Here is a 23,348-nt window from a genome sequence, read left to right on the forward strand (position 1 = left end):
ACTACTACTACATATTGATTACACACGCATTAAGCCATTTGAGATACTGACCACTATGGATAGTAAGCAATCGACAAAATCTTTAGTCATTTCCATTAATAACCTGATTAAATTAAGTGGTATCTATGTCAATTCTTCACAAAGTGATATGAAATAACTAATACTTTGCTATTCTCAGGGCCAATTTACAGTAAACAGTTAGGCTTATGAAAAAGTGTACAACAAATTTTAAACTAGACCATTTAGAGTAAAGATACTTCACTTTTTTTTTTTTTTTTGTTATTTCAGTGACATTTTTACGATTATTTAGTGTTTTAAAAATTATTTGTGCACATATTTCCTATGTATAACCTTATTTCTTGAATGAGGTTATTCACCATTTGTGATCTAAAATAAAAAGCACTTTTACCTGATTATATATTTGAAAAATATGAAAAAATAATTTGTCTGTTACGAAAATATGAACTGATTCATTAAAGACTAAGTCTTTTTCCTCCTTTTTTTTTTCTTTCTCTTTTTTGACAATACCATAGACATTATGCTGAGGTCAATAAGATAGAGGTTTATTTTTTTAGGATGACAAAAGGTAACACAAGCGTGTAACAAGCAGAAAAAAGCACAGAAATGAAACTGTATTCTTAAAAGAGTACCAACTCATCACCAACATACCAATATAATGACAAATAAAACTTCAATCAGCTAACTTTGTTCCACCAAGCACTAACAGCTTCAGAATATATAATTAGTATTAGGTTGCTGATGTATGTCCTGAAACTAGCAGTAACGCTTAACGTGCAATTATTAACAGTTTCGACAAACTAAAATCAAGAGATTTTAAAAATTCCAAATCTCGAAAAATGAAGAATGCAGTGAAGTAAGCAATGAAAAATAAGTAAATGTAAAATATAAAACTGACAGGAGAAATGTAAAAAATTTAGAAGAGAGTAAAGTAAGGTGCAAACACACCTATATAAAGAAATGCATCACTCAGCACAGCTTTGAGTGTTACAAATATTTGGCATCAAGTTCCATCGACTAAGAGTAATTATCAAGCTCGTGCAATCTGTCAATGGAAAGTGAAAGGTTCACCTCAAGTACATCGAATATGATGCAGGATATGTGATATATACACAAAACGTTATGATAAGAAATTGGTCTACATAGAAAAATAAATGCAAAAATAACATTGACATAAACATATTTACATTTAAATGTAATTTTTTGATGAAATAATTGGAGTTCAAGACAAAGAGTTTGACGTGAGATAACTTATTCGTCAAGTTGAAGCTCGGCTGAGATCCTGTATGTGCGATCAGAAATAACCATGAGCAATAACTGTTTTGATGAATCAAATTGTTGACACATAGAATAAGAAAACTACGATATTATCCGTGTTGACATGTACTTACAGCGACAATACTACATACACGATAGTCAGAAAACAGTTATGTAATGAATCGGATACGAGAAAGAAAATCAAAATTGTGATGGATATTTGTATAAACTCCCTGGAAGAACTATCTTTTATCAACGAAGGCCACGTATTTTGGGAAACGATCCTTGAAACTAGCAGTTCTCACAGCAAAATTTTAGGTTAGCTTGTTTTGTTAGGTTAGCTTTAGATTAACAACGATGAATATTCACGTTAATCATTCTGTCGCTACATCAAAATATTAGCTACTTTTGGTGATCTTGAACTACAAATAATTTTATATTATATACAACGGCACAACGATACATCATGCATTTTTTTGTAAATCTTGTTTAAATTACCTTGTGAAATTTTTCCCCACTTTCTGCGTCCTTTGTCGTTGTTCGCCATATTAAATATTGTGTACTTATGCAGAGTGCGTTCCAAAATTAGCTGGCAGCGCTATAAACTCCCTAGGACAGAGGCAGATCTTAGGGTGCTATTTCATGAGCAGTAAAAGGCAGCAGTGGTTTAGTAACTTACTAGTTTTCACTAGCATCAGTCTGGTAACTTTACGCAGCAGCAACGCTGCTCATAGAGACCGTGTTCGAAAATTGACTGACAGTATTGTCAGCAATCTTTCATCTCTTTTGCGCTTCCAAGTTTGTGAATAGCTCTGACTCAGTCCTAGGGAATTTTCAGTATTGTCAGTCAATTTACGAACACGGCCAAAATAGGTCGTGGCTTCTTGTGGGGAGCTTTCCAGCAACGACACAGAGCGACACAGGGCGACACTGTGTCAAACATGGTGCTTTCCAACAACGACACAGAACGACACAGTCGAACACAGCTGCGGAGCATGGTTGGACACTGTGTCGGATTCATTGCTGCCAATTTTTTAGTTAGAGATTTTATTTTCGACGCATGGTATTGTTTATATTTATTTATTAAATGCAATGATAATCTACACGCGTTTCACAAATGTTTTTTTTTTCCTGGAGCACTCAGTGTTCCTAGATTTTTCGTATAATACATGAGCGGACTCTAATGACTGAATTAAAAACCTCAAAGCGTTCCAACAAGCGCCAAGGCACAGTGTTCGACCGTGTAACACAGTGTCACACTGTGTCTCCTTGCTGGAAAGCTCCCATGATTTTGTGGCTTGTCGCTCGAGAAAATAAACTGCGAGCGGCAGAAATTTGCACCGGAAGTGATAGGGAAAACTGCTGCTGCTGCTTTTACTGCTCATGAAATAGCACCCTTGGAGCATATACAGTATATGATCTTAAGAGGCAGATCCACGGTCTTGCCATAGACTTATAAAGATAGACTGAGCGCTCCTAGAAGAGGTACTAAAGCATGATTGTAAAGGACAGAGATATGTCGGAAGTACTGCTCTCTCTTTTCAATCGGCTTCATACCGGGAGACAAGGGCGCAGTGGAAGTGGAACGGCTATAGATATAGGCGCATAATTTCGTCTCATTCTCCTCTACCGCCTTGATCCCCACCACAAATATCGTCAGAAAGAGAAAGGAGTACTCCCGGCATATTTATGTCCTTTAAATGTTTGCTTCAAGCGACTCATAAGAGAGCTCAGTCTATCTTTATAAGTCTATGGTGCGGATGAGGTAAACAATAATGGCGGCGATTTAACCACACAGTATTTACGAAAGTTGAGAGGCAATCCGGGACCGACGATTGAGTCTCTGTCGTTTACTCAAAAGACAAAAAATGGTGAATTGTTGTTTCCCGATTGTCGGAGCGGATGTTTAGAAGCTGACGAAACAATCTCCTTGTTTCATGCTACCAAGGATCCTATTGTATTTCAAAAGTGATCCAGTGCTGTGAAAGAATTTAGAGTCGATCTTAAATTCAGTTATTTTATAAGCGAAAATCATTTCAATATGGCGTACCTAATTTGTAACAGGTGACAGTTGATGATTCTCTAATAGATTGTAAGTTCTCGTTTCCATGTGATTTGCATAAGGAAGATGTCATTGTATACTGTCTACAGTACTATACAGTCATGAGGATGCGTCAACCAACTAAAACAAAAAGTCGGGAAATGGTAAAGACTAGTAAGGTAAAAAAGAAACAAGCCAAACTATACTCTACGTATAAAAAGCCACATAAAATTTATGAAATATTTTAATGTAATAATAATAATATTATATATAATGCGTAATTACTATATTATTACACCACACATTTATTATTGTGCATCCTTTGCATGATTGATTCAGTGTCATTACCGTTTTCTTTTTATCATGAAAGCGTACTGATGGAATTTTATTTGATCTTTGGTCTTTCGATTCATCATGCATTACATTTTCATTAATATATTGTAGCTACAGTCATGTACATTCATCGTACAATTATTTTCATTTGTCAAATATTAATGTACCTATGTAATCTTCAACAGCAAATTTGATTTTCCGTATGCGAACGTCAAACTTTCGTGAATACTGTCTGCTATATCGCCGCCATTATTGTTTACCTCATCCTCACCGACACCTGAGGTCCCTGGTGGATTTCCGCCGTACTAAGACATAATAACACAGGGAGTATGGGGCAGTCAGACTACCTCTTATTCTTACACCGTGGCGAGGAGCGAGGCAGGCCAACATAACCTCGGCCTTCCCTTAAATTATTGTGCTCATCGTGCTGTTATTGTTGTGACCAGCCCCCTGACACACGCTGCTAAAAGTGGTTCGCAAAATGTCCCTCGATTCTGTCGCTAATTTTCACCACTAGTGGCGCTAGTAGTTACCTGACGAGCTTGCGCGCGGTCAGCGACGGCAGCGAGCGTGTCAGAAGTCTACTAGCGCCACGTAGAGGAACTAAAAAATGGGGACAAGACGCGTACAATTTTTTAGTATACGAACAGTGGCGAGTGTCGGGGGGCTGGTTGTGACCATGGTCTTACATACAGGTCTTACAACGAACTGAAATTTGAGTGGTGGGGGTAGCCGCGTTATTGTCCAAATATTTTTTGCCACTGTAACATCCGACCGGAACGTCCGTATGTTTTATCGACTATTACTACTGCATGTTACTTTTATCAACTAACCAAACTCGGAATACGAGAATCTTGTAACCATAAGGAATTAAAACAACTGTCCAACTATTTGGAATATCCCTAGATGGAAATAACTATGACATTCACTAACCAAAGCTTAAAAACCATGTTACGAGATCTTCGCACTACAAAGAGCTATAATATTATTATACGTTATTATATATCACTATCATATTAATACCATAATTAACTAACACGATTATATCCAATTATTATATAGCAACCGACAATGCCATTTGTGCATTCGAAGCTGAGAGATATACTATAAGCAACTTACGCTATACCATATAGCCTGGAGTATAGAAGACTGTAAAACCATAGATGAATGTATAACCAATATAATGTAAAGATAGCACTGCTCCAATAATCCATAAAACCAGAGACTGCAAAACCTTCAAAACCGTGAATACTAATTATCCAGCATGAACTATACCGTCCTCCGTAACGCCGTATTGTAGGCAACACGCGCAACGTTTTGAAGGCAATGCAGATCTCCAATGTGGAGCCATCCAGAGCTTCATCTAGAGAACACATTAGGAAACTTACCGACGAAACGATCGAAGCTAAATCAACTCACAATAAACTCAAAGATGCATACGTGGCAACGCCCAATAACAGGCAACCAACAAACATAAGAAAAACGTTCTAGAAGCTTCCAAGCCGATTTATATCAATATCAGAATTAATAATTACAAAAGAGAATTATACACGAAAGCACACATGTGAATCTGCTCTAAAACTATGAATTATCAAATTGTTAAATACCCTAAATCTGTTAGGATAGTTATAACACAAACACCTAAGAATATTCGCAGCAGCGCGATTCTAATAATGTTAAGCAAATAGCAACTATGTCTCATAAACAATCGCTATTGTACTCCAGGTGAATAACGACAGTAATCAATTATAATACATATGTAATTTTATATGTATAGATACACGCTATAAAACCAACAAACGGCGAGTAACCAATATGACAATCTTAATATATAGACTTTGTAACGAACAGGATAGTAGGAATATTCAAAAAGTAAACAGGAACTAGAATTCAGCGCATCGTGACCCCGAAAATGCACGCGGCACTAACATACACCACGAAACATGGGTCACCACTAGCGCATACGCACTGCGATTACCATATTAGGAAATAGCTGCCGAAAGCACGAGACGGGGGGAAGAAGTACGGTAGCCGAGGGGCCAAGGGGGTCTTGCGCCCCAACAACAAAGCCCACGCAGAATGGAAAATTACAGAACAACGACCCCGCACCTACACCACCGCACCAGTGCAGCGTTATACCATATGTAAAAGCTTGCAATATAGTAATAGCTAAAGAACTAAGATCACAGGCGTGCATGCGGCGGAGATGTCGTGCCCTAATTATAATTCCTAGAAAAAGGGGGAGGTGCGCAAAAGTTGACAAAATCTAAAGAAGGGCATCGTTCTGCGCAACGATCGACACCTATAAAAACGGCGACCGATCATCGGATCGTCCTCTTGGTTTCTACCACCAGATTCGTCATCTTGTTCCGGTACAGTCTCGCGGTAAAATCCTTTTGCCTTTTGCATTTAAACTTTTCATACAACGTTACTCTGCCCAAAAGTCCAGCGAGCTTTCAGCTCCATTTTGTCATATTAATTTAAGATCTTACACTGTGTAACTCCGGTTTTGTGACTTGAAATATTGAACTTATAAAATAAATCCAAGCTAATCAAAGTATCCAAATATATTAGAATCAGTTATTCCGTTAAATCCTCTCACCAATCTACGCTGCAAGTCATCATATCCAGAGTAATCTCAAGAGGTAAGCCAATTAATTAAATCTTTTATCCAATAATTATTCCTTCCTCGGTTCGTTCGATTAGAGCGACAGAATGCCCGTTGTCCGGTGTATTTCAATACTTTATCGGTAATTGGTGACCCAAACTACTGATGTGAGTCTAACTGTAGCTGTGTGAATGATTCCGGTGTCTAACATCTGGAAATTTCCACCAGGTACCGTTCCGACATCACACCAATACTGGCCATTACAAGGCGCTATCAAGTTATTCATAGACATTTGCATGGAGACTAGAGGTAAGAAGTCCGAACGTAATGCTAGCCAAATGGTCGGTGAAAGTGATGAACGATCCGCGGACTGTAACCGCCGGGTAACGCTACCACTGCGGGCTTCGTCAGCGCAGTGATTTTGAATCGTCGATCCTCACGTATGTATTTTATTCGTAACCAGGCGCTGGTATCGCTTGCGAATACATCCCGAACTACAAGATCTTTCATAGCTTTCACGAACCACTTTTCGACGATTCCGCCATATGCGTTCGGTCTCCTTACCTCTAGTCTCCATGGATCGAACATCGACGGCGCTAAATGCGGCAAAACGTTGTACTAAGGAACCGTGCGCTGAAATCTGGCCAGACTTTGTTTGCCGGAGTTCCGTCTCCTTATTACTTCCTGACTTCTGTACATCTTCAACACCTTACTACTTTATTCTTATAAATGTTATTTCGTATTGTTCGGATTTCTGTTACAAAAACATTCTGGGATTCAAAGAATAATTCCAGTATAAAAGCCGCATGTAACAGGAATTTTCAAACTTTATATTATTTCCACTCAACTTATGTAATAAATTAACAATCGTCAACAATTTCGGCGAAATATGTACATGTTTTGTGTTGAGATTCATATAAGACTAATCTTCGATTATCAGCAGTATTTTTACTTAAAAGAAATAATTCAATTTGAATACCTAGTTAGTGATATAGAAATTTCATCAGACGTCTACAGAACTTGTAGTACTAATCCGAAATTAAACTAGTGGATAGTTATATTTTATACAAATGAGTCTCATGCTTTCGCTATTTTCATACATGACAAGTATCGATGCTAACAAGTGTATCAACAGTTCAGATAACACGCATTACTGTTTCTATACTTAATTTGGGCTATTTCTAGTACCTGTAAAGTTATAAATCTAATACCATGCAAATATTGTATGCCTAACTGTGTTGTGTCCAAAAAAAAAGGAAAGATACATGTATCAAATGTCGCAATTGAAGTTTCATCCAATTATAGGCACATTCATTTGTATAGCGATATGAAATCTATGATGTCACAGGGTACAGAGTATTTTTAGTGATCAGACTAATAGTTTGAAAGACTTTACTGATTCGTGACAAAACTGTTCTTAGAAATTTCTATAAAATGCTGCAGGAAGTATAAACATGCATGCCAACGTCTAAAGAAATTAATTTTTTTATTCCTAAGTAATTTCAATGTCAATGAGGCATGAAAGCAGTCTTGGTCTTATCCTGTGACTGTTGATCATGCTGCTTTGTTTCAATAGGATCGATTTCTAATTTATTATTATTTGTAAGTTGACTTTTTTCCAAAGACTTCATGTAGGCAAGAAATGATGTCCACATTAAACTGCAAACACTTACATAGACTACACGATTTCTTTCTGGGATGAGGGTAAAATTGATGGTTTGAAGTATGGGCCATACACATATTCCAGTCTGAAAGAGATAATCGTTTACGATAATAAGAGAAATAAAACAGAAATTAAAAATAAGATCTCAATGAAATTCTGGAATAGATATAATAGTAATAAATTTTACCTTCCACGTGGGCCAAAACTTCTGTTTGACCTCTTCTACACATTCCGAAATAGGCTTGAATTCTAGTAGGTTAATACCAAAGAAGAAACAGCACATAGCAGCTGGACCATAAGAAACTTGTTCTACAAGAGCCTGTTCAAAACACCATAAAATTTTCAAAGTGAAATTTACCTAAACAGTCAATCATGGTCATGATAAGGCATAGGGCAGAGGTAACGTTCGTAGCATGTAAACCATTTCTGGTGGTGTAAAGCGGTTCAATTATTTCTAGTACTAAGAATCTATTCAGTTATTGATTCAATCAAAAGAACATTTTGGGCAGTAAATGTCAGTGTAGTTTTTGACTATTCAATTGTTTTAAAATCAGAATTTTAGCTCTCAAAGTCATCTAAAGACATTTATGCCGTTTATGGCAAGGCATTTTTTTTTATATGGTATGGATATGGTACTATACAAATGGTACTATTGACAGTCAGGCCACATTTGGTACGATGGTAGTCAAAAGTGGTACATCTACCTTAGTTCAAAGAGTAAAAAAGATATTTTAGTTAGTTAGTATTGACATATGATGAGCAGCGATGACTAGGAATTGACTATACTTCGTAATGTGGGTACTGCGGTCGATCTCTGTATACGCCAGTTTTTCAATCACATTATTAATTGAGATGGAATAACTTCCCAATGTTCAATGGTTTTGGAATTCCCATGAACTTACTTAGCTGCATTTGCCAACCACAATTATAAATGCACCAAGTGGGTATTAGGATAAGTGCATGATGATTGGTGGATGATTCAGTTAAACAGTGACCATACAAAATACAATTTTAAATTCTTGACTTTACCTTGCTATTGTTTAATAAAAATCGTACTGGAAACGCAAAATTTATTTCAAAATTTTTTTTCCATAATGAATAATTTCTTAACTGTGTACCAAATATTCAACAAACCCAAGTTTTTCAAATTTATAAATTTCACCATTACTTTATATGAATAAGATAATTTCTGTTTCAAGTATGAACAAACTGACAATTATGCTATGAATTTTACCTTCACAATTCCAGACTTTAGGTCATTCTTCGGCCAGATATACGAGGCAAATTTGATCCAACAAAAAAGGGTCGGTGCAACAAAGAATCCGCCATACAAGCTGAATCTCAGTGCTTGCATGTAGTTCAATTCTTGATTACTAATGAACTTTTGTTGAAGCAAACTCGCTGCTGGCCATATTACCGTGTATGATGCCATTCCACGGATAATCGGATATTTGGTAGTGATCTCACGGAATTTTAACAAAATGACCCTCATCTTTAATATTTAGACTCTGAAACAAATCTTTTCGAATTATGTGTCAAATAATTTCATGGCAGGACCTCAATTACTGATAGGTAATCTTTAAAGACTATCAAGCGATTATATGTTTGACTTCGACTGTATAACTCATATACATATAATAACTCAGATTCTTTTTTCCTTCACAGTTTGAAATAAAGTGCCATAGGTAATATACATGTAACAAGTACGTGCATGTTACAAAAACATATGAATATCGTTTAAGTAATCATGAAATTGCACAAGTATGTAATAAGTTCCATTCAACTGCAGACCAAGATAATTACTATTCTGTTACATTGATTGCTTATCAGAATTTAAAAAATATACATGACCTATGTAGGTTTATTACTCGTCGAGTATCCTATAACTTACAAACACGCTTGAAGCGTCGCAAAGTTACGTCAACTTTGCATATCCCAAACGCGTGTCATCACGTAACGCACCCCGTTGTTGAAAACTAAAACATGATTGAAAAATGCATTACGTAGATAACTTGAGTGACATGTTTTCGCAATGTCATGAAATACGTAAATCACGATGTTCCGTTTTACCTTGTGCTCAACGATTATCGGAAAGATACACGTTGAACTTTGAAACACTCCAAGTTGACGGTCACATGAAGTTAGATCACTGTCAAATATACGTATTCTGTAGCGTTCTACAGCAGACCTTCGCGTTGCTGTGAATATCGCATCCGGTATGATGATGACACAGTAAGCTCGATTTAATCGCCCTTGAATAATATGCCTAACTACTCTTTTGGCAACTGTCGCGGACGAATAGACACTGAAATTTTGTCTTGAATGGCTCGAGTCTGGTACGAGTCTCGGACACTGTCTGCTCACTCAATGAGCTGACGATCGCGCGGCGAGCGCGAAAGCGCAAACACTCATATTGGCATATAGACAACGCCAATAAGTAGCGTATTCAAGGCTGTTATTGGTGTTGGCATGCGCTGCACCTCGCACCTCCCATCCCGCCGCCGCCTGCCGCCGCGATCGAGCGGTATAAGTGATCAAAGCGCGGTTTTTTGCGTGGCGAGTTTTAATTATTCGTCCCTTTAACTCTTGATCGCGGAAACGTCGTAGGTGCATCATGGTTAACGTTGAAGAAAATGAAACGTACTAAGTTAACAAAACATTTTGATCTGTAAATGAATAACCGAAGACATGCAGTTCATTCAGCAACCATAATGCATTTATGCATTCCCTTGGTGAAAATGATTTCTACGCCAACTACGATAAAAGGCAGTTCATCGAACACTGTAGAAAATAGTCGTAAAAAATCGTAGAGAATGAGGTTGTGAAAAATCATCGAAAATTGTAGTATTTTGCATATAAAACTACGAATTTCTACGAAAAGTTGTAAAAATCTACGATTTACAAAAAAAGTTAATTATAATTTCCCATAAAAAACAAAATAAATTTAGTTTCGTAGAAACTTGTGGAATTTTATTAAAAAAACTACCAGTTTCTACAAAAAATTATGCAAATCTTCAATTTTCGGTGAAAAATAATTACAATTTCGGATCCAAATATCCATTTTTTTTTCACGTATTCTAAGAATTTAACTGGAAAGTACAACTTTTCATAAACTCCATAAAGTCTCATAAAGAGTATGCATTTTCACAAAAAATTGTAATGATCGACAATTTTAGAATTCGATTTAGATCGATAATATTACAAATATGCATAAGAAAGTATGAAATATTATTTTTGAACAACCGTCAGATGTTTCATCTCTCTCACAAGGAAAACTTATTGCGGACAGGTCAAGTATCTAGCAGAATTTAACCTCGAGTCTACGTCTAGAGACTAAAGGTCTCATCTTCTGATCGTAAGTACTATCTAGATGCATTTAGAGAATCTGTCGTATATTTATGAACTCATCTCATGCCAATTAAATAGGTGAATCTCATGAAAAAATTAACATTTGTTAGTTTACTAAACGAGCAATGCTATGATTTTTACAACAAATTATATCCATTTCAGCATTTGATATAAAACAAACGATCGCTCAATTGCGCTCAATCGTAAAATCAAATTCGTAGTTGGGCGTAAAAATTATTTCCTCCAGGGTTGCCACAGAAGTCAAAGTTCGCTCTGTTGTGTCCCGTCGTCGGACTTTGACCACTATTCCACGTGAACACGAACGATGAAAAATGAATCCTGTTTCAATTGGGAAATTTGTTTCCATTGAGTGAATCACAGAAATTTTTCTTAATCAAGAATAAGAATTGGATACAACAATGATCGAGAAACACTGCTATAATGAATTTTAGAATACAGAAATTCGAGTTTTCCAGTAATCATGCACCTGTAATAAACAGAATTGTACTACCTCATTATTTTGTCTGTAAGCCATTCGCAAAATAATAGCAATAATGAATTCGTTAGAGGTTTGATTCTTGAAAAAATCTCTTACAAGTTTGAAGCACAGATTGACCTTGCTTTCAATAATACGTCGCAAATATAGGATATAAGGTGTGTTGTTACAAGGATAGGAAGAAAATAATTTTATGGTCCGACTGATCTAAAATCTGGTCATATTTCGAAGTTTATTTTATAAAAAGACATTCTATTTTCGTTTTGTCTTACACTCTATTTGTATAATAGATAAAACAGCAACACAATGTTGTTTCGTACATCTGTATGCACCTTATATGATCTCGTTAGCACATACACATTGTATGCAGACCCGAGTAGTAAATTCTGACCCTTTCAGTTCAGTGGGTGAGAAATACGGCTGGCTCTGGCAGCGCCTCATCGAACTGGCGCGGCATCTGTTGTTCAATGTGCGCGTATGTTAGACACCAGTGCAGCCAACCCTATTTCCAACCTACTAAAATTAGGCAGCAGTAAGGCAGAGTCGACTTTACTCAGGTGTACATGAGCTAGTTAGCAAATTTAACAGGTAAAAACTCGAAAATGTATATAAGACAGACAGGTATACCTTTTTGTCGTCATCGTTACACAGGGGGTTGTTTTCTCTTATAAAATACTTAAAAATTTCATAACATAGCCTTCCTAGATTTCGTAAACTAAATCAATGGCGCTAACAAAGTGTGTCACGTTATTCATGAACCCAGGCATTGCTATACAAATTGTGAAGATACGATATTAGGTAATACTTTACCTAGCATCCCAGGTTAAAGGATGCTAATCACTAATCCTTACTAACATAAGACACGTGGAATTCTTGTGAGTGTAGCCAAGCAAACATTACAGCGTGTGAATCTATTGCCTAAAAATAGACATCGCTAACTGGCAGTTATTTTCACGTATGTAATACGCCAAAAAAGGTACTTCACAATATAGCCATTTAATTAAGGTATCAGAGCCAATAATTTTGCATTGGCCCGCAATTTTCATTACTCAATTATACATATTACCTACGTGATTTTATATATATATATGTATATATATATATTATATACATGTATATCAATACAGGGTGGTCGACAATGATCTAGTGTGATTACGGGTATGACGCATTATTGTCAAATCCAATTCACATCAATTTATTCATCAGGCGTAAAAACACCTGAAAATTGAACTTCACGATACCGCGGAGCCATAAACTATTTTTTTTTAATGTATTGCCGTCAGTTTGCAACTATGTCAAACAAGTCACAGAGTCCTTCGTTTTCACTAAGATGAAAATGATAGTCCTTCTCTCCCGGTGGTGGACTGAGTCTCACCAAAGGTCCGCAAACTGTAAAAATATATGTAAACAAAAACTTTAACATGAAGTTGGATATTGTAATTGATGTTTTCAACTTGAAAAAAACTCAATAACTGATGTTTAGATGTTTCGAAATCTTGACACGAAAATGAAGAGAAGTAATCATTTTTATACGCGAGTTATGCCCCGTTTGACGAAAAAAATGTAATATCCATATTTTCTATGTTAAGACAATATTAAATTTCAAATTTGATACCCACATTTACCTTCTAGTGTGAAAAATACAGGTATCGAACAGTGCATGAAATACCTTTCAAACTCATGCCATATAATTTTTTTTCAAACGGTAATTTAAAAACGAATACTACATCGTGGTTTATACCAGTATGATCAATGTATATTTAGTAAATGAATACAATTTTTTTTTTCAAGATTTAAAAATTGGCAATCGACAAAGAAGAGCATGGTCGAAGAATTCAGATAATCAAGTTTACAGCAGATTGGTATTAAAAAGAAATTATATTATATTACTTCAAAACCCGATGCCTCTTTGTTTGTTCAATTATCTTAACTACTTTGATAGATATAGCTGCTAGAAAATAGCGTTTGAAATAAAATTGAAATTTGACGTATTACATAATCAAAAATACAGATACCAATTTTTGCAGTTAAACACCTCTCATTTGTTCATTGAAAGCATACACAAAAAAGTCTCAGGAAAATTAAAACTGTCAATCGATATTTTACTCGCAAAGTGTCCGGCTTGACATGAAATAACTCATACGAAATTTTCATTCCAATGCTCGCAAAATTGGTGAGTTTGCCTTTCTTTTGTAGATGCAAAAGCCAAAAGGAAGAATTATTTGACATATACTGACATCAGGTTTAATCATAAAATAAATATGGCTTATAATACTATGGGTTTCAGAAGATCTATAAATTACTTTATCGAAACAAAAACTTCATAAGCGACTTCGAGAATGGCAAATAAGAAGACATAATAAATCATTTACAGTTGTGTAGTAGATGTAGTAAAAATTAAAAACGACAATATAAACTTACAATCTGAATAAAACTCGTCCAGTAGGTCCAAATCTGTTCTGACAATGTCTAAGAAAACACAAAAACAAATGAAAACACAAGTGATGAAATGAATAAAATTCAGGACATTTTAAACGATATGAATATTTTGTGTTTAAGTATATTTTACCTGACGTTGCTACATCGCTGAGTATAATTTTCGCTTCGAGTAATTCTGGATCCTCTTCCTCGTCTTCGTCTGATAATACAGGGTCTACTTTCCCAGCCCCTCTAGGTGGCCTGAACAGAAGCAAAATGGAATTAGTTTTAATTTGCATCTCAGGCAATTGATTTGCAAGAAACATTGTATTGAAGATTTCTCTTCAATTCCAGTTGATAAAAACCTACACAGGGAACAAGATTTGTGATCAATGAATAAAATTTCTATAGAGGATATTTGTAGGGTCTGATCCAATTGAACAAGCCTAAATTTACGACTTTCCATCCCCCAAATAAGACCCTCATCATTATTTTTCGCCTTTTGCAGGTCAGAAACGTGAACTCACCGGTTCTGATGCGAAAGCGGCGCAGTACCTTTCTTCAACTCATTTTTTTAATTAATAATATTTAAATGCCTTATGTTTTACCTTCCAACTTTTCTCTTTGGCTTGGATTCCTCCTTCTTATCATCTCCATCCTTTTCCCTCTTAGTACCTTTAGATTCTTCTCGAAGTCTGGCCTCAAGTACTTTGTTGTCATAACATTCAGCGAGCTCTGGCTGAATCATGTACACCTTAATTTCTTCCGATGCACTCTTCATGGATATCTCGTAATTAGGATTCTTAATTTCATCAAGATTCTCTTCTATTAACTGAATGTCAAAACAGAGGACCAACAGTTAAATTATAAATTTTACAGCCATATTTACTACATTTTTTTCATTTCGCTCCTCTTTACCTTTGCAATATTTGGTACATTGAGTAATGTGTCCGGTGGAGCTTGAATACCCAACACAACTTCATTCTGAAACTTTTTCTTGACATCCTCATACGTGAGGTAAGCGTATCTCTTATTTGTTAAATCACATTCGATGTTCTTTACACTCTGTTGAATCCACTGGGTATGCGTGTCCAACAACTGTTCGTGTTCCTCTAGTTTCTTGATTTCATCCTTCAGTTCGGTCAGCTTTTCACCAACTTCTTGTGTGTTACACCCAGGTCCAGCACCTCTGATGATACGTTAAATTTTGTAATACCATAATCATTAATTCATCAGTGTAATGAATATTAGATGGTAAATTCGAAAAGAGCAATGGCCAATGAAGAAAGAGGTTCAGGGCAAAAATTAAATGCGGCATCATCATCAGCAACAAGTATTGAAGCATAACTACAAAATTCCTGTATACATTTAACTCTGAAGGGTTGGTAGATTTGGAGTTCTGTAAAAAAGGGATATTTCTTAAAAGTATTTTTCTATAAACCTGATGAAGATATAGTAGAAACTCGATTATCCGAACGAATTGGGACAGAGACTAGTTCGGATAATCGAACCGTGGGTTTTTTGGATTGAGATCACAAACAACACATTTTTACACAAAAACAGTACATACATATATATATTAAGATTTGACATACATAGTAACGTTGAAATATATGTGTGTGCGTGTGTGTGCGCGTGCGTGTGTGTATGCATGTATTTTAAACACCTGAAAAAACTCGAATGCCTTTGTTTATATTTTTTTATGACATCGTCAATTTTATATCAACGAACGTCTGTAACGCGTTTTTGCATGCCCGCGATTTTCGCGAAGATACATTGTTGCTCACGGCGGTGGCAGCGAGCAACAATGTATCTTTCGCGCCAATGTTCAAATAATTGAGGGTTCGGATGATCAAGGTTCTACTGTATTTCAATTTTATTTCTATTTTAAATGATAAGTCTCTTGAAGCCGTATGAATGTATGCATAACTTTGTTGAAGATCTATAAAAATAAGGTAAAAAAATGATGTTTCTAAAAAGTTAATGTTCCAATACTCTATCCTCAGGCAGCCAAACGATTCCATGATATCCAGATTCTTCAGAAAAAATTGCACAAAAAACTGCCACTGAAAATTCATTGTTAAGAAGATAAGTGAACGAAGATTCGAAATAAATATACATGAGCCTTAACCACTAGCATTAATACTTGTGGAAGTTAGAGAAATTTAATCTCCAAATTATCATAAATTTATACCACGGTAAAACACATTTCAATGACAGTTTCTTATGCAACCTTTTGTGAAAAATCCGAAAATCAGGTTGCGTTGGTCGCGTGAGGATTCAAACCATTGAAATATTGATTGTTTGGAAGCATATTTTTTACGTAGTTTCCTTAGCTTTTCGATAAAATCAGGATTAACAAGGTGAATATACGGTTATTTTTACATGAAATAAATATATTGATGAAATTGAATAAAATTCAATGACTTCTTTCAAATTTTCGAAGTTTTCAATATTTTCTCTGAAATTTTGTATGACCAAATCTATTACCAAATAAAAATCTGGACGAAACAACATAGGATTGGAACACCAAATAAAATTCACTGTATAAGACAAGTACCGAGGATCATTATCAAGCGGGAGGATCCAGTAAACTGAGGTAACTCCATGGCTTGCGTTAAGTGCCGTGATTATGAATCGATACATAATCAAGCAATTGGATGGTGTGAAAAATCTTATCACTGGACGGGTTTGATGTTGATTGCGAAGATCTCTGATTGCAGTGTGTTAGAATCATCAAAATCTTAAATCAAACGGTCTCTCAAGCATGGTTTTTGAATTGTATCACATTCAAATATGTCACATTTCCTTACAGATGTTGGGTATGTGGTTTGGCACCGTCCCATTGAACCAGCCATTCTTCTGAAATTACTCTTTCATTTAATTAAACCACAATTGCAAGACCATCATTTCTATATAAAGTAGAAATTTTCTGAACTTTACGACATGTTTGAACTTGGAAACTATTTGATATCTGTAGTACACTTTCATCGTAATACTTTTTGTTTTTGTTTATGTGTATCCAACAGCTTTTTCTATTACTTATAATTCGATCAATGATTTATAAATAATCATACTCTAGTCTGAAAATCAATAGCAACATTGATGTATTGAAGCAAACGGAAATTCGAGTGATATTAAACAAAACGAGCAAATGTACATTGAAAAATTAAAAGCCCGAAATTGAAATGTGCACATTGTTACAAATATGCAAGTAGCTTGTGCCGTGCCTTACTATTTGAGTGATAATGCAATGATATTTATCATGTCCAAACTTACTTCCATTGTATGCTATTCTTGCTTTTTTTCTCAATCAGCCCAATTCCCTCGAGTACATTAGTGATGTCGTATATTCGTCTCTTTTGTCGCACCTCCAGTATATCAGCGGCCTAAGGGAAAGTGTTGGCACAGATTAATGTATCAGTCTTGTAAAAGTTTGAACGTTTCATGTAATAACCATTGAATAATCACACGCAGTCAGAAATTTTATTCTCATAATATATAAATTCAAATTTCGAGTGCTTTATCTATCATACAACAATAAAAATGTGTTACAGGTTAGGAAACTAACGAGATTAGTTTCTTCATTATGAACTCTGTATTCAACTGTGGTTAACTCCAAACCCTTATAAAATTTACCCGCATTGTAATTCATGAACTGGAACTCGTGATTTGCACATTGTCTGGCATTTTTGTCATGTTGTTTTTTTTTCAAAATTCCCGCAAGAGGAACCACACCAGCAGAAAACGTACACATATATGCTCATAATAAGTTAACCTAGATCTCGCGGTGACTTTTTGCTAGCTTACGTATCGACGCCGCTCACCACTTTCAGGTCCAATACTCCGTCTTTCGCCTTTTGTAACAAAGTTACAAACCGCGTCGTCAGCAAACCGAGTGACTTTTCGAACCTGCTCTGCTGATTGTCTGCCATTTTAAAAGGCCGTTGTCAAAATTTTCAAAACGAAACGCACTCCTCTTCGAAATTGCCGCACGCGATACGCCATCACCGACTGGCTGAACTCAAACTCGGGTTTAAATCATAGAGGGCGTCTTCTTGACCGAAGCAACATAAACGTATAGGTATGTGCTGGAAACGGCCGCAGGACCGATTGGAGCCTATAGCACGGTTTACAATGTCTGTAACCGTAAACGTAACCGCTTCAGTAGGAAGTTAAAGGATATGAAAAACCGTACTATGGTTTACAACGCTGTCTGCTGGCGCTTAAGTATAATCCGCTTCAGTAGAATCTAGCCGAATTTGAACGTTCTACTGAAGCGTTTCTACGGACAGCCAATCAGAATGCAGATTATATCCGTCCATCTCCCCACCCCCAAGCACACAAAACGAAAGGAAAAATAAGTCATTGAAGATACGACAGCAAGCAAAACAATGGAAAGCTTCGATATGAAATTAATTGGACTAGTTGAAAAAGCCCCGTGCTTGTATGATAAAAGTAGCGGTGATTATAAAGATAGGGTAAAAAAAAAACAATACGTGGTTCCGTATTGCCCGGGAGTTGAATATTTCAAGTAAGTGTTTAAGGTTACTTCATTTTGTATGTTTATATATAAACATATATGTATAAAATTTATACATAAAACATTTTATAACAAATTTAATAAATCTTTCCCAAATTCATTGACGACAAACTACTATATTTCTTCATAATGTGTTGTAAAAATATAAGATACAAGCTTAAAGTTATCTTGATATTTTGTAGCTGAGGATTGTGAGAAGAGGTGGAAGTTGTTGCGTGAGCGTTTTTCACGGGAAAAGCGCTGTGCCAGAATTGGTCCACCATCGGGAGCTGCAGGCGGTGTTTCCGACAGGCAGCCATCAAGCTATTTCAAAGCGATGCAATTCCTCGATTTGCACGTCAAACCAAGAAAGTAAGTTTCATTTTTCGTCTGATAGCAAATTAAGACTGTTTTTATCTTGGAAACATAATTGTCTTTTTCTATCAAATTTATTGACCAAGGACAAAACGATGTTTCACAGCTGAAATTCGCTTTAATGATCATTGTTGAATGTATGTTTTATACGTCGACTATTTTACAGGACAATTGGTAATATTCCACAATGCTCTTCCCAGAAGAAAACATTGTCTTCGGATGAAGAACCAGATATGGACCCGTCAGCGCATGATTGGGATGTGTATGAATTTCTAAATTCGAATGATGAAAATCAGTACAAAGAGGACTCTATCGGCATGATTATAACAGATGAAAATGGAAAGGTGAATTTACCGCCCAAGAAAAGGCGAACTGTCCCATTAACGAATCCTCCACAAGAAGGAAATGGAAAAAAAGTGAAAAAAAACAACAATGAAGATCTGATCGAAACGGTGAAAGATACATTGAAAACCGTACAGCACTTTTTGAGCAACGACCAAGATACAAAATCTGATATAAATTGGAATTTTTGTATGATGTTGTACAGTCAAATGAAAAAATTATCAAAGAAAAATAAGATGGCACGGAGACGCATACTAGAGCTCATGGATGTAATTGAAAGCGACGATAGTGATTCTTGTATATTTAAAAAATTTGAATAAACTTGAATAGGTTATTGTATTGTCCTTTTTCTTTTCTGTCGAGTAGCATAGGACGAATCCACCAACGCCGTTTTCGCCTTTGTTTTTTTCTTTTCTTTATCAGAAAATATAACACTGTTACTAACCCTAAAGTTGCTACTGCGTACGAACGCTTTCGTTTCATTTTAAACTGAGCTCACACTACGAACCATAATTAATTAGCAAAATTTACTTCAGTTTGAGGTTAGAAATATTATTCTGCACGTAAAGAAAAGCTCAAACGCTATCCGTTGCAGATGCAACCAACAGCGAGGCCATACCTTATGGAGGTTGTAAACGAGTCTTGAAATTTCTACGCAAAATGAAACTTCTACGGAAGCGGTTACGGTTACGGACATTATAAACCGTCCTTATAGCTGAGGCTGAGATAACTCGACTAATTTCATCAATAATTATGCCACATCAATGATCCAGTAATGCAATTTACCCCATTTTATTTTAGTGCGGTTAAAAAAATAAGTTTCGGTACTAGTGAAGCTGCTGAAATTGTACCTTGCGCTGCTACCACTGATATATATATACACTGGATTGGATATTACCGTATACTCTACGTGTAAGCTCGTGCGTCCAATTGAACAATTGAATTTCCGCCATCTTGTACAGAAAGTTGTCACAAAATGCGCGCTAGATTTGAACTGCGTAATATATGCTATTTAGGTCTAACGATATATTCGTCACACAAAAAAGTTTTTGACGAGTAAAATAATGTTTGATACATTAAATGAAGAACAAATCATTTTTTCGAAGGTATGTTATTATTTACAATTATATGATGTAAAAGATCATTAAATAATATGACGAAAAACTTGTATTTAAACGTGATTTTTCTTCATGTTCAAAAGAAGTCCTCAATTCTAAGAAGTTTCCGTCCATTATCCTCTATCCTATGGTGGGCTGAATTCCATACGGATTATTCAAAAATTTGTATAACACTAATTCAACCGTTAGGGAATCCATTTACCATCCATTGATCATCAAAGTGGAGCTTAAGACATGTGAAAAAAGTTTTGAATTAAATTATATCGAATTGGGTGAGTAAAAACTTTATTCAAAAATATGGAGAATAAAACATTCCTTGCAAACGTTAAGGCATTTTTATAGAGTTGCGTGCGATAAACCACAACCGTAATATAATTAGTAGTATCAATCCACAATCCATTCACATGAAGAAAAAGTTACAAGCACAATCAAAAGAAAATAAAAAAGATGTACATACCTGAGCATGCAAATCAGGTACAAATGTGTAGGTGATCATGTAATTTGGTTACATTCACTGTGGTGGGCCGATCGGATTCATCCTGAAATTCGGTCTGCTGCAAGTTTTCACCTACAGATAAGTTACTAATAAATAACGACAATGGAAATACACAGAAATGTGTCACACACGATTTTTCTGTAACAGAGCACTTTATAATCTGTAGGTAATTAACCGCTTCGACGGCATTGACGCAATAGTGCATCACATCAACGTGTCTTTATGCACACTGAGTTTTCTCTGACCTAAAAGGGATTAACAGTTTCAGATCTTACCAAATAACGTTGGGATACTGCCTTTTGGTAAAGTTATATAATTTTTACTTTTCTTCTGAAAGCAAGAGGGTTCAAAGTGGTCGGAACACAGAAAGCTATCACTTGATGGAGACCACGGTCCAATGTTTATATTTGCGATCCACTGCTTCATAATATCAGGTTCATCCAATGGGAACCTACATAACATGCAGAATTTAAATTTATTAATTCACACGTTATGTTGCATTGAGTAACGGTACTTACTTGAACAATGAATAGCCATGTCCACATTCCCTTAATCGGTGACAAGATGAACACTGATTTTGGGTTGTCAAATATAGTTGGTACACTGTTCTTTTTCAATGTAATTAGGAATCCTGTCCTATCAAAGCAGTCATTTGCAAAATGAGCTGAACACAATGTGCTATTTCGGTTTGACTTCCAGTCCTTCCTCTTCATTTCTTTTAACCACTGCTGAAGGCGCAACACATCTTTCACGGGAAATCTACATATCGAATTATAATTTAATCCCTCAGTCAATAATACCCGATTTTTCAATTTCAATTATAATAAGATCGGTTCATAATTCAAATATTGTGAATTTTTACTGACAAGATTCGTACGTTATAATACTCGTTAAATATAATTAGTAAATACTTCGTATGCTGACATAACCTCTGCAAGTTATCATTTGCAGAACGCTTCAGCGTTGTATACTCACTTGTGAAATGATCGCCCACGATATTTTGATTGCTTTGTTTTGCAAAAAACGCAGGTACTCATTGTTACCTCAATAATTGTTACTGTAATTTTCCGTCGCAATCGATTAGATACACATACATATATCACGTATATATATATGAAGTGACAAGAATCTGTACAAAATGGCTACCGTTCAATTGGCGTGACGGCACCACGCTTAATCCAATCCAGTGTACATATATATCAGTGATAACGACGATTCGTTATCCCATTCTGTAACGTCGAAGTGTCGCTATTCGTAGTTACGGAATCGCACCGTCGTTATGAGATTGTCGTTACACGCGGCGAAATTCGTTATCGTTACGATAGCGTTCCGAATCGTTATTCTTATAGCGAGTTACAGAATCGCGCTACAGGCTTTTACGTCCGTGGACAGACTCGAAACGCAGCAATACATTTTACTTTTTGATTTCGTTGGAAAAAATCTTTCTCTTGAACTGTCTTCCATTTTTTTTTATTCAAATTGGGTATTTGCATGATTTTTATATTTCTTAACTTTTAATGTTTTTCGATTCTATAAATTTTTTTAGAATTTTTGAAAAAAAAATATTTTGTTTTTGTTTATAAATATTTAAATAATTTAATAAATAAAAGTGGTCCTAAATCACATAAAAGTCACGTGACATAAAACGGAATGTGATTGGTTTGACGTCATTGTGCTGCTACTGGCGCGTTTATTTGAATCCACAAAGAGTAATGTACAATATTTTCTAGCGCTAAAAAAATTTTAAGTAAGTTTTTTAAACTTTAAGTTTGATACATTGTATAATTAATGTCAGACTTCGGTGAAAATAATTAAAATAGAAATCAATTTTTGTGTGGTGTTTTTTTTTTTTTAACTCACACGGATAATTGTGTGGAGGTTATGATCACGTCAATGTTATTATACTAAGAATGTTAAGCAAGCATTAGTTTGAGTATTTTCACAAGTTGGTACTATACACCAACAAAAATCGTTTTTTAATGACATATTAAATAATTTAATAACTTTAGTTTATAATAAACAGCACTATCAGACGTTCTTTTCATCAATCACAACACAGAGCAACAGCTGATTACACGTACGGCGTGCTTACAGGAGAACTTGGCGCTAAAAATTTCAAAAAAATTCAGCATTGTGACGTCACATACGCGAGATGGAGCTACTTATTCATTTAAATATTGCCTTTTTTTTATTTATTAAATTATTTAAATACTTATAAACAAAAACAAAATTTTTTTTTTTCAAAAATTCTAAAAAAATTTATAGAATCGAAAAACATCAAAAGTTAAGAAATATAAAAATCATGCAAATACC

The 23,348-nt window shown here is 35.5% G+C and overlaps 4 protein-coding genes and 1 long non-coding RNA gene across 14 annotated transcripts in view; 1 reads left to right on the forward strand and 4 right to left on the reverse strand.

The window, feature by feature from the left end:
* The window catches only part of LOC107216926 (telomerase-binding protein EST1A-like), a 248,382-nt gene extending 246,560 nt beyond the window's left edge, over positions 1 to 1,822 (reverse strand). For all 4 annotated transcript variants that reach the window (XM_046742016.1, XM_046742017.1, XM_046742015.1 and 1 more), the window contains exon 1: positions 1,774 to 1,822. In XM_046742016.1, coding sequence (XP_046597972.1) covers positions 1,774 to 1,822 — 49 coding nt within the window. The remainder of the gene's footprint in view (positions 1 to 1,773) is intronic.
* Positions 1,823 to 7,066: 5,244 nt separating this feature from the next.
* Positions 7,067 to 10,334, reverse strand: LOC107216927 (mpv17-like protein). Of its 2 annotated transcripts, none has more exons than XM_046742020.1 (5): positions 9,991 to 10,334; positions 9,812 to 9,896; positions 9,155 to 9,439; positions 8,108 to 8,239; positions 7,067 to 8,005 (listed from the first exon to the last, which is right to left on the reverse strand). In XM_046742020.1, exons 3-5 carry the CDS (start codon positions 9,410 to 9,412, stop codon positions 7,766 to 7,768), a joined length of 630 nt encoding a protein of 209 aa, XP_046597976.1. In that variant the 5' UTR covers positions 9,413 to 9,439; positions 9,812 to 9,896; positions 9,991 to 10,334; the 3' UTR covers positions 7,067 to 7,765. The 2 variants fall into 2 exon arrangements, with proteins under 2 accessions (XP_046597976.1, XP_015509749.1); XM_015654263.2 differs by having other exon boundaries at positions 9,155 to 9,428; positions 9,991 to 10,332.
* Positions 10,335 to 11,977: 1,643 nt separating this feature from the next.
* Positions 11,978 to 18,243, reverse strand: LOC107216925 (transcription factor E2F4). Of its 3 annotated transcripts, XM_046742019.1 has the most exons (8): positions 17,993 to 18,129; positions 17,462 to 17,571; positions 16,743 to 17,044; positions 15,101 to 15,371; positions 14,791 to 15,014; positions 14,334 to 14,443; positions 14,186 to 14,233; positions 11,978 to 13,153 (listed from the first exon to the last, which is right to left on the reverse strand). In XM_046742019.1, exons 3-8 carry the CDS (start codon positions 16,826 to 16,828, stop codon positions 13,044 to 13,046), a joined length of 849 nt encoding a protein of 282 aa, XP_046597975.1. In that variant the 5' UTR covers positions 16,829 to 17,044; positions 17,462 to 17,571; positions 17,993 to 18,129; the 3' UTR covers positions 11,978 to 13,043. The 3 variants fall into 3 exon arrangements, with proteins under 3 accessions (XP_046597975.1, XP_015509747.1, XP_046597974.1); XM_015654261.2 differs by lacking the exon at positions 16,743 to 17,044 and having other exon boundaries at positions 18,010 to 18,243; XM_046742018.1 differs by lacking the exons at positions 16,743 to 17,044; positions 17,993 to 18,129 and adding an exon at positions 17,822 to 17,963.
* A 236-nt stretch (positions 18,244 to 18,479) lies between these two features.
* LOC107216924 lies at positions 18,480 to 19,758 on the forward strand. Its single transcript, XM_015654260.2, has 3 exons — positions 18,480 to 18,716; positions 18,908 to 19,076; positions 19,246 to 19,758. Exons 2-3 carry the CDS (start codon positions 19,042 to 19,044, stop codon positions 19,739 to 19,741), a joined length of 531 nt encoding a protein of 176 aa, XP_015509746.1. The 5' UTR covers positions 18,480 to 18,716; positions 18,908 to 19,041; the 3' UTR covers positions 19,742 to 19,758.
* Positions 19,759 to 20,579: 821 nt separating this feature from the next.
* On the reverse strand, positions 20,580 to 22,302 carry LOC124294802. Of its 4 annotated transcripts, none has more exons than XR_006904729.1 (6): positions 22,182 to 22,302; positions 21,947 to 22,092; positions 21,554 to 21,794; positions 21,311 to 21,486; positions 20,997 to 21,107; positions 20,580 to 20,765 (listed from the first exon to the last, which is right to left on the reverse strand). It is a non-coding gene; the product is annotated as an uncharacterized LOC124294802 (long non-coding RNA). The 4 variants fall into 4 exon arrangements; XR_006904728.1 differs by having other exon boundaries at positions 22,011 to 22,092; positions 22,182 to 22,300; XR_006904730.1 differs by lacking the exon at positions 21,947 to 22,092 and having other exon boundaries at positions 22,182 to 22,234.
* Between the last annotated feature and the right edge of the window lie 1,046 nt (positions 22,303 to 23,348).

Source organism: Neodiprion lecontei, chromosome 5 (genome assembly GCF_021901455.1).
Source record: "Neodiprion lecontei isolate iyNeoLeco1 chromosome 5, iyNeoLeco1.1, whole genome shotgun sequence".
Classification (NCBI taxonomy): domain Eukaryota; kingdom Metazoa; phylum Arthropoda; class Insecta; order Hymenoptera; family Diprionidae; genus Neodiprion; species Neodiprion lecontei.

What these genes read in the sequence shown, in the direction of transcription:
- LOC107216927 (XM_046742020.1), bottom strand. Translation starts at nt 9,412, where the DNA reads ATGAGGGTCATTTTGTTAAAATTCCGTGAGATCACTACCAAATATCCG. An exon ending in TAAAGTCTGGAATTGTGAAG is followed by an intron (nt 8,240 to 9,154) that starts GTAAAATTCATA and finishes TGTTTTGAACAG; the next exon opens with GCTCTTGTAGAACAAGTTTC. An exon ending in AGTTTTGGCCCACGTGGAAG is followed by an intron (nt 8,006 to 8,107) that starts GTAAAATTTATT and finishes TATCTCTTTCAG; the next exon opens with ACTGGAATATGTGTATGGCC.
- LOC107216925 (XM_015654261.2), bottom strand. Translation starts at nt 18,117, where the DNA reads ATGGCAGACAATCAGCAGAGCAGGTTCGAAAAGTCACTCGGTTTGCTG. An exon ending in CCAAAGAGAAAAGTTGGAAG is followed by an intron (nt 14,444 to 14,790) that starts GTAAAACATAAG and finishes GCTTCTGTTCAG; the next exon opens with GCCACCTAGAGGGGCTGGGA. An exon ending in CAGCGATGTAGCAACGTCAG is followed by an intron (nt 14,234 to 14,333) that starts GTAAAATATACT and finishes GTGTTTTCTTAG; the next exon opens with ACATTGTCAGAACAGATTTG.
- LOC107216924 (XM_015654260.2), top strand. Translation starts at nt 19,042, where the DNA reads ATGCAATTCCTCGATTTGCACGTCAAACCAAGAAA. An exon ending in TTGCACGTCAAACCAAGAAA is followed by an intron (nt 19,077 to 19,245) that starts GTAAGTTTCATT and finishes ACTATTTTACAG; the next exon opens with GACAATTGGTAATATTCCAC.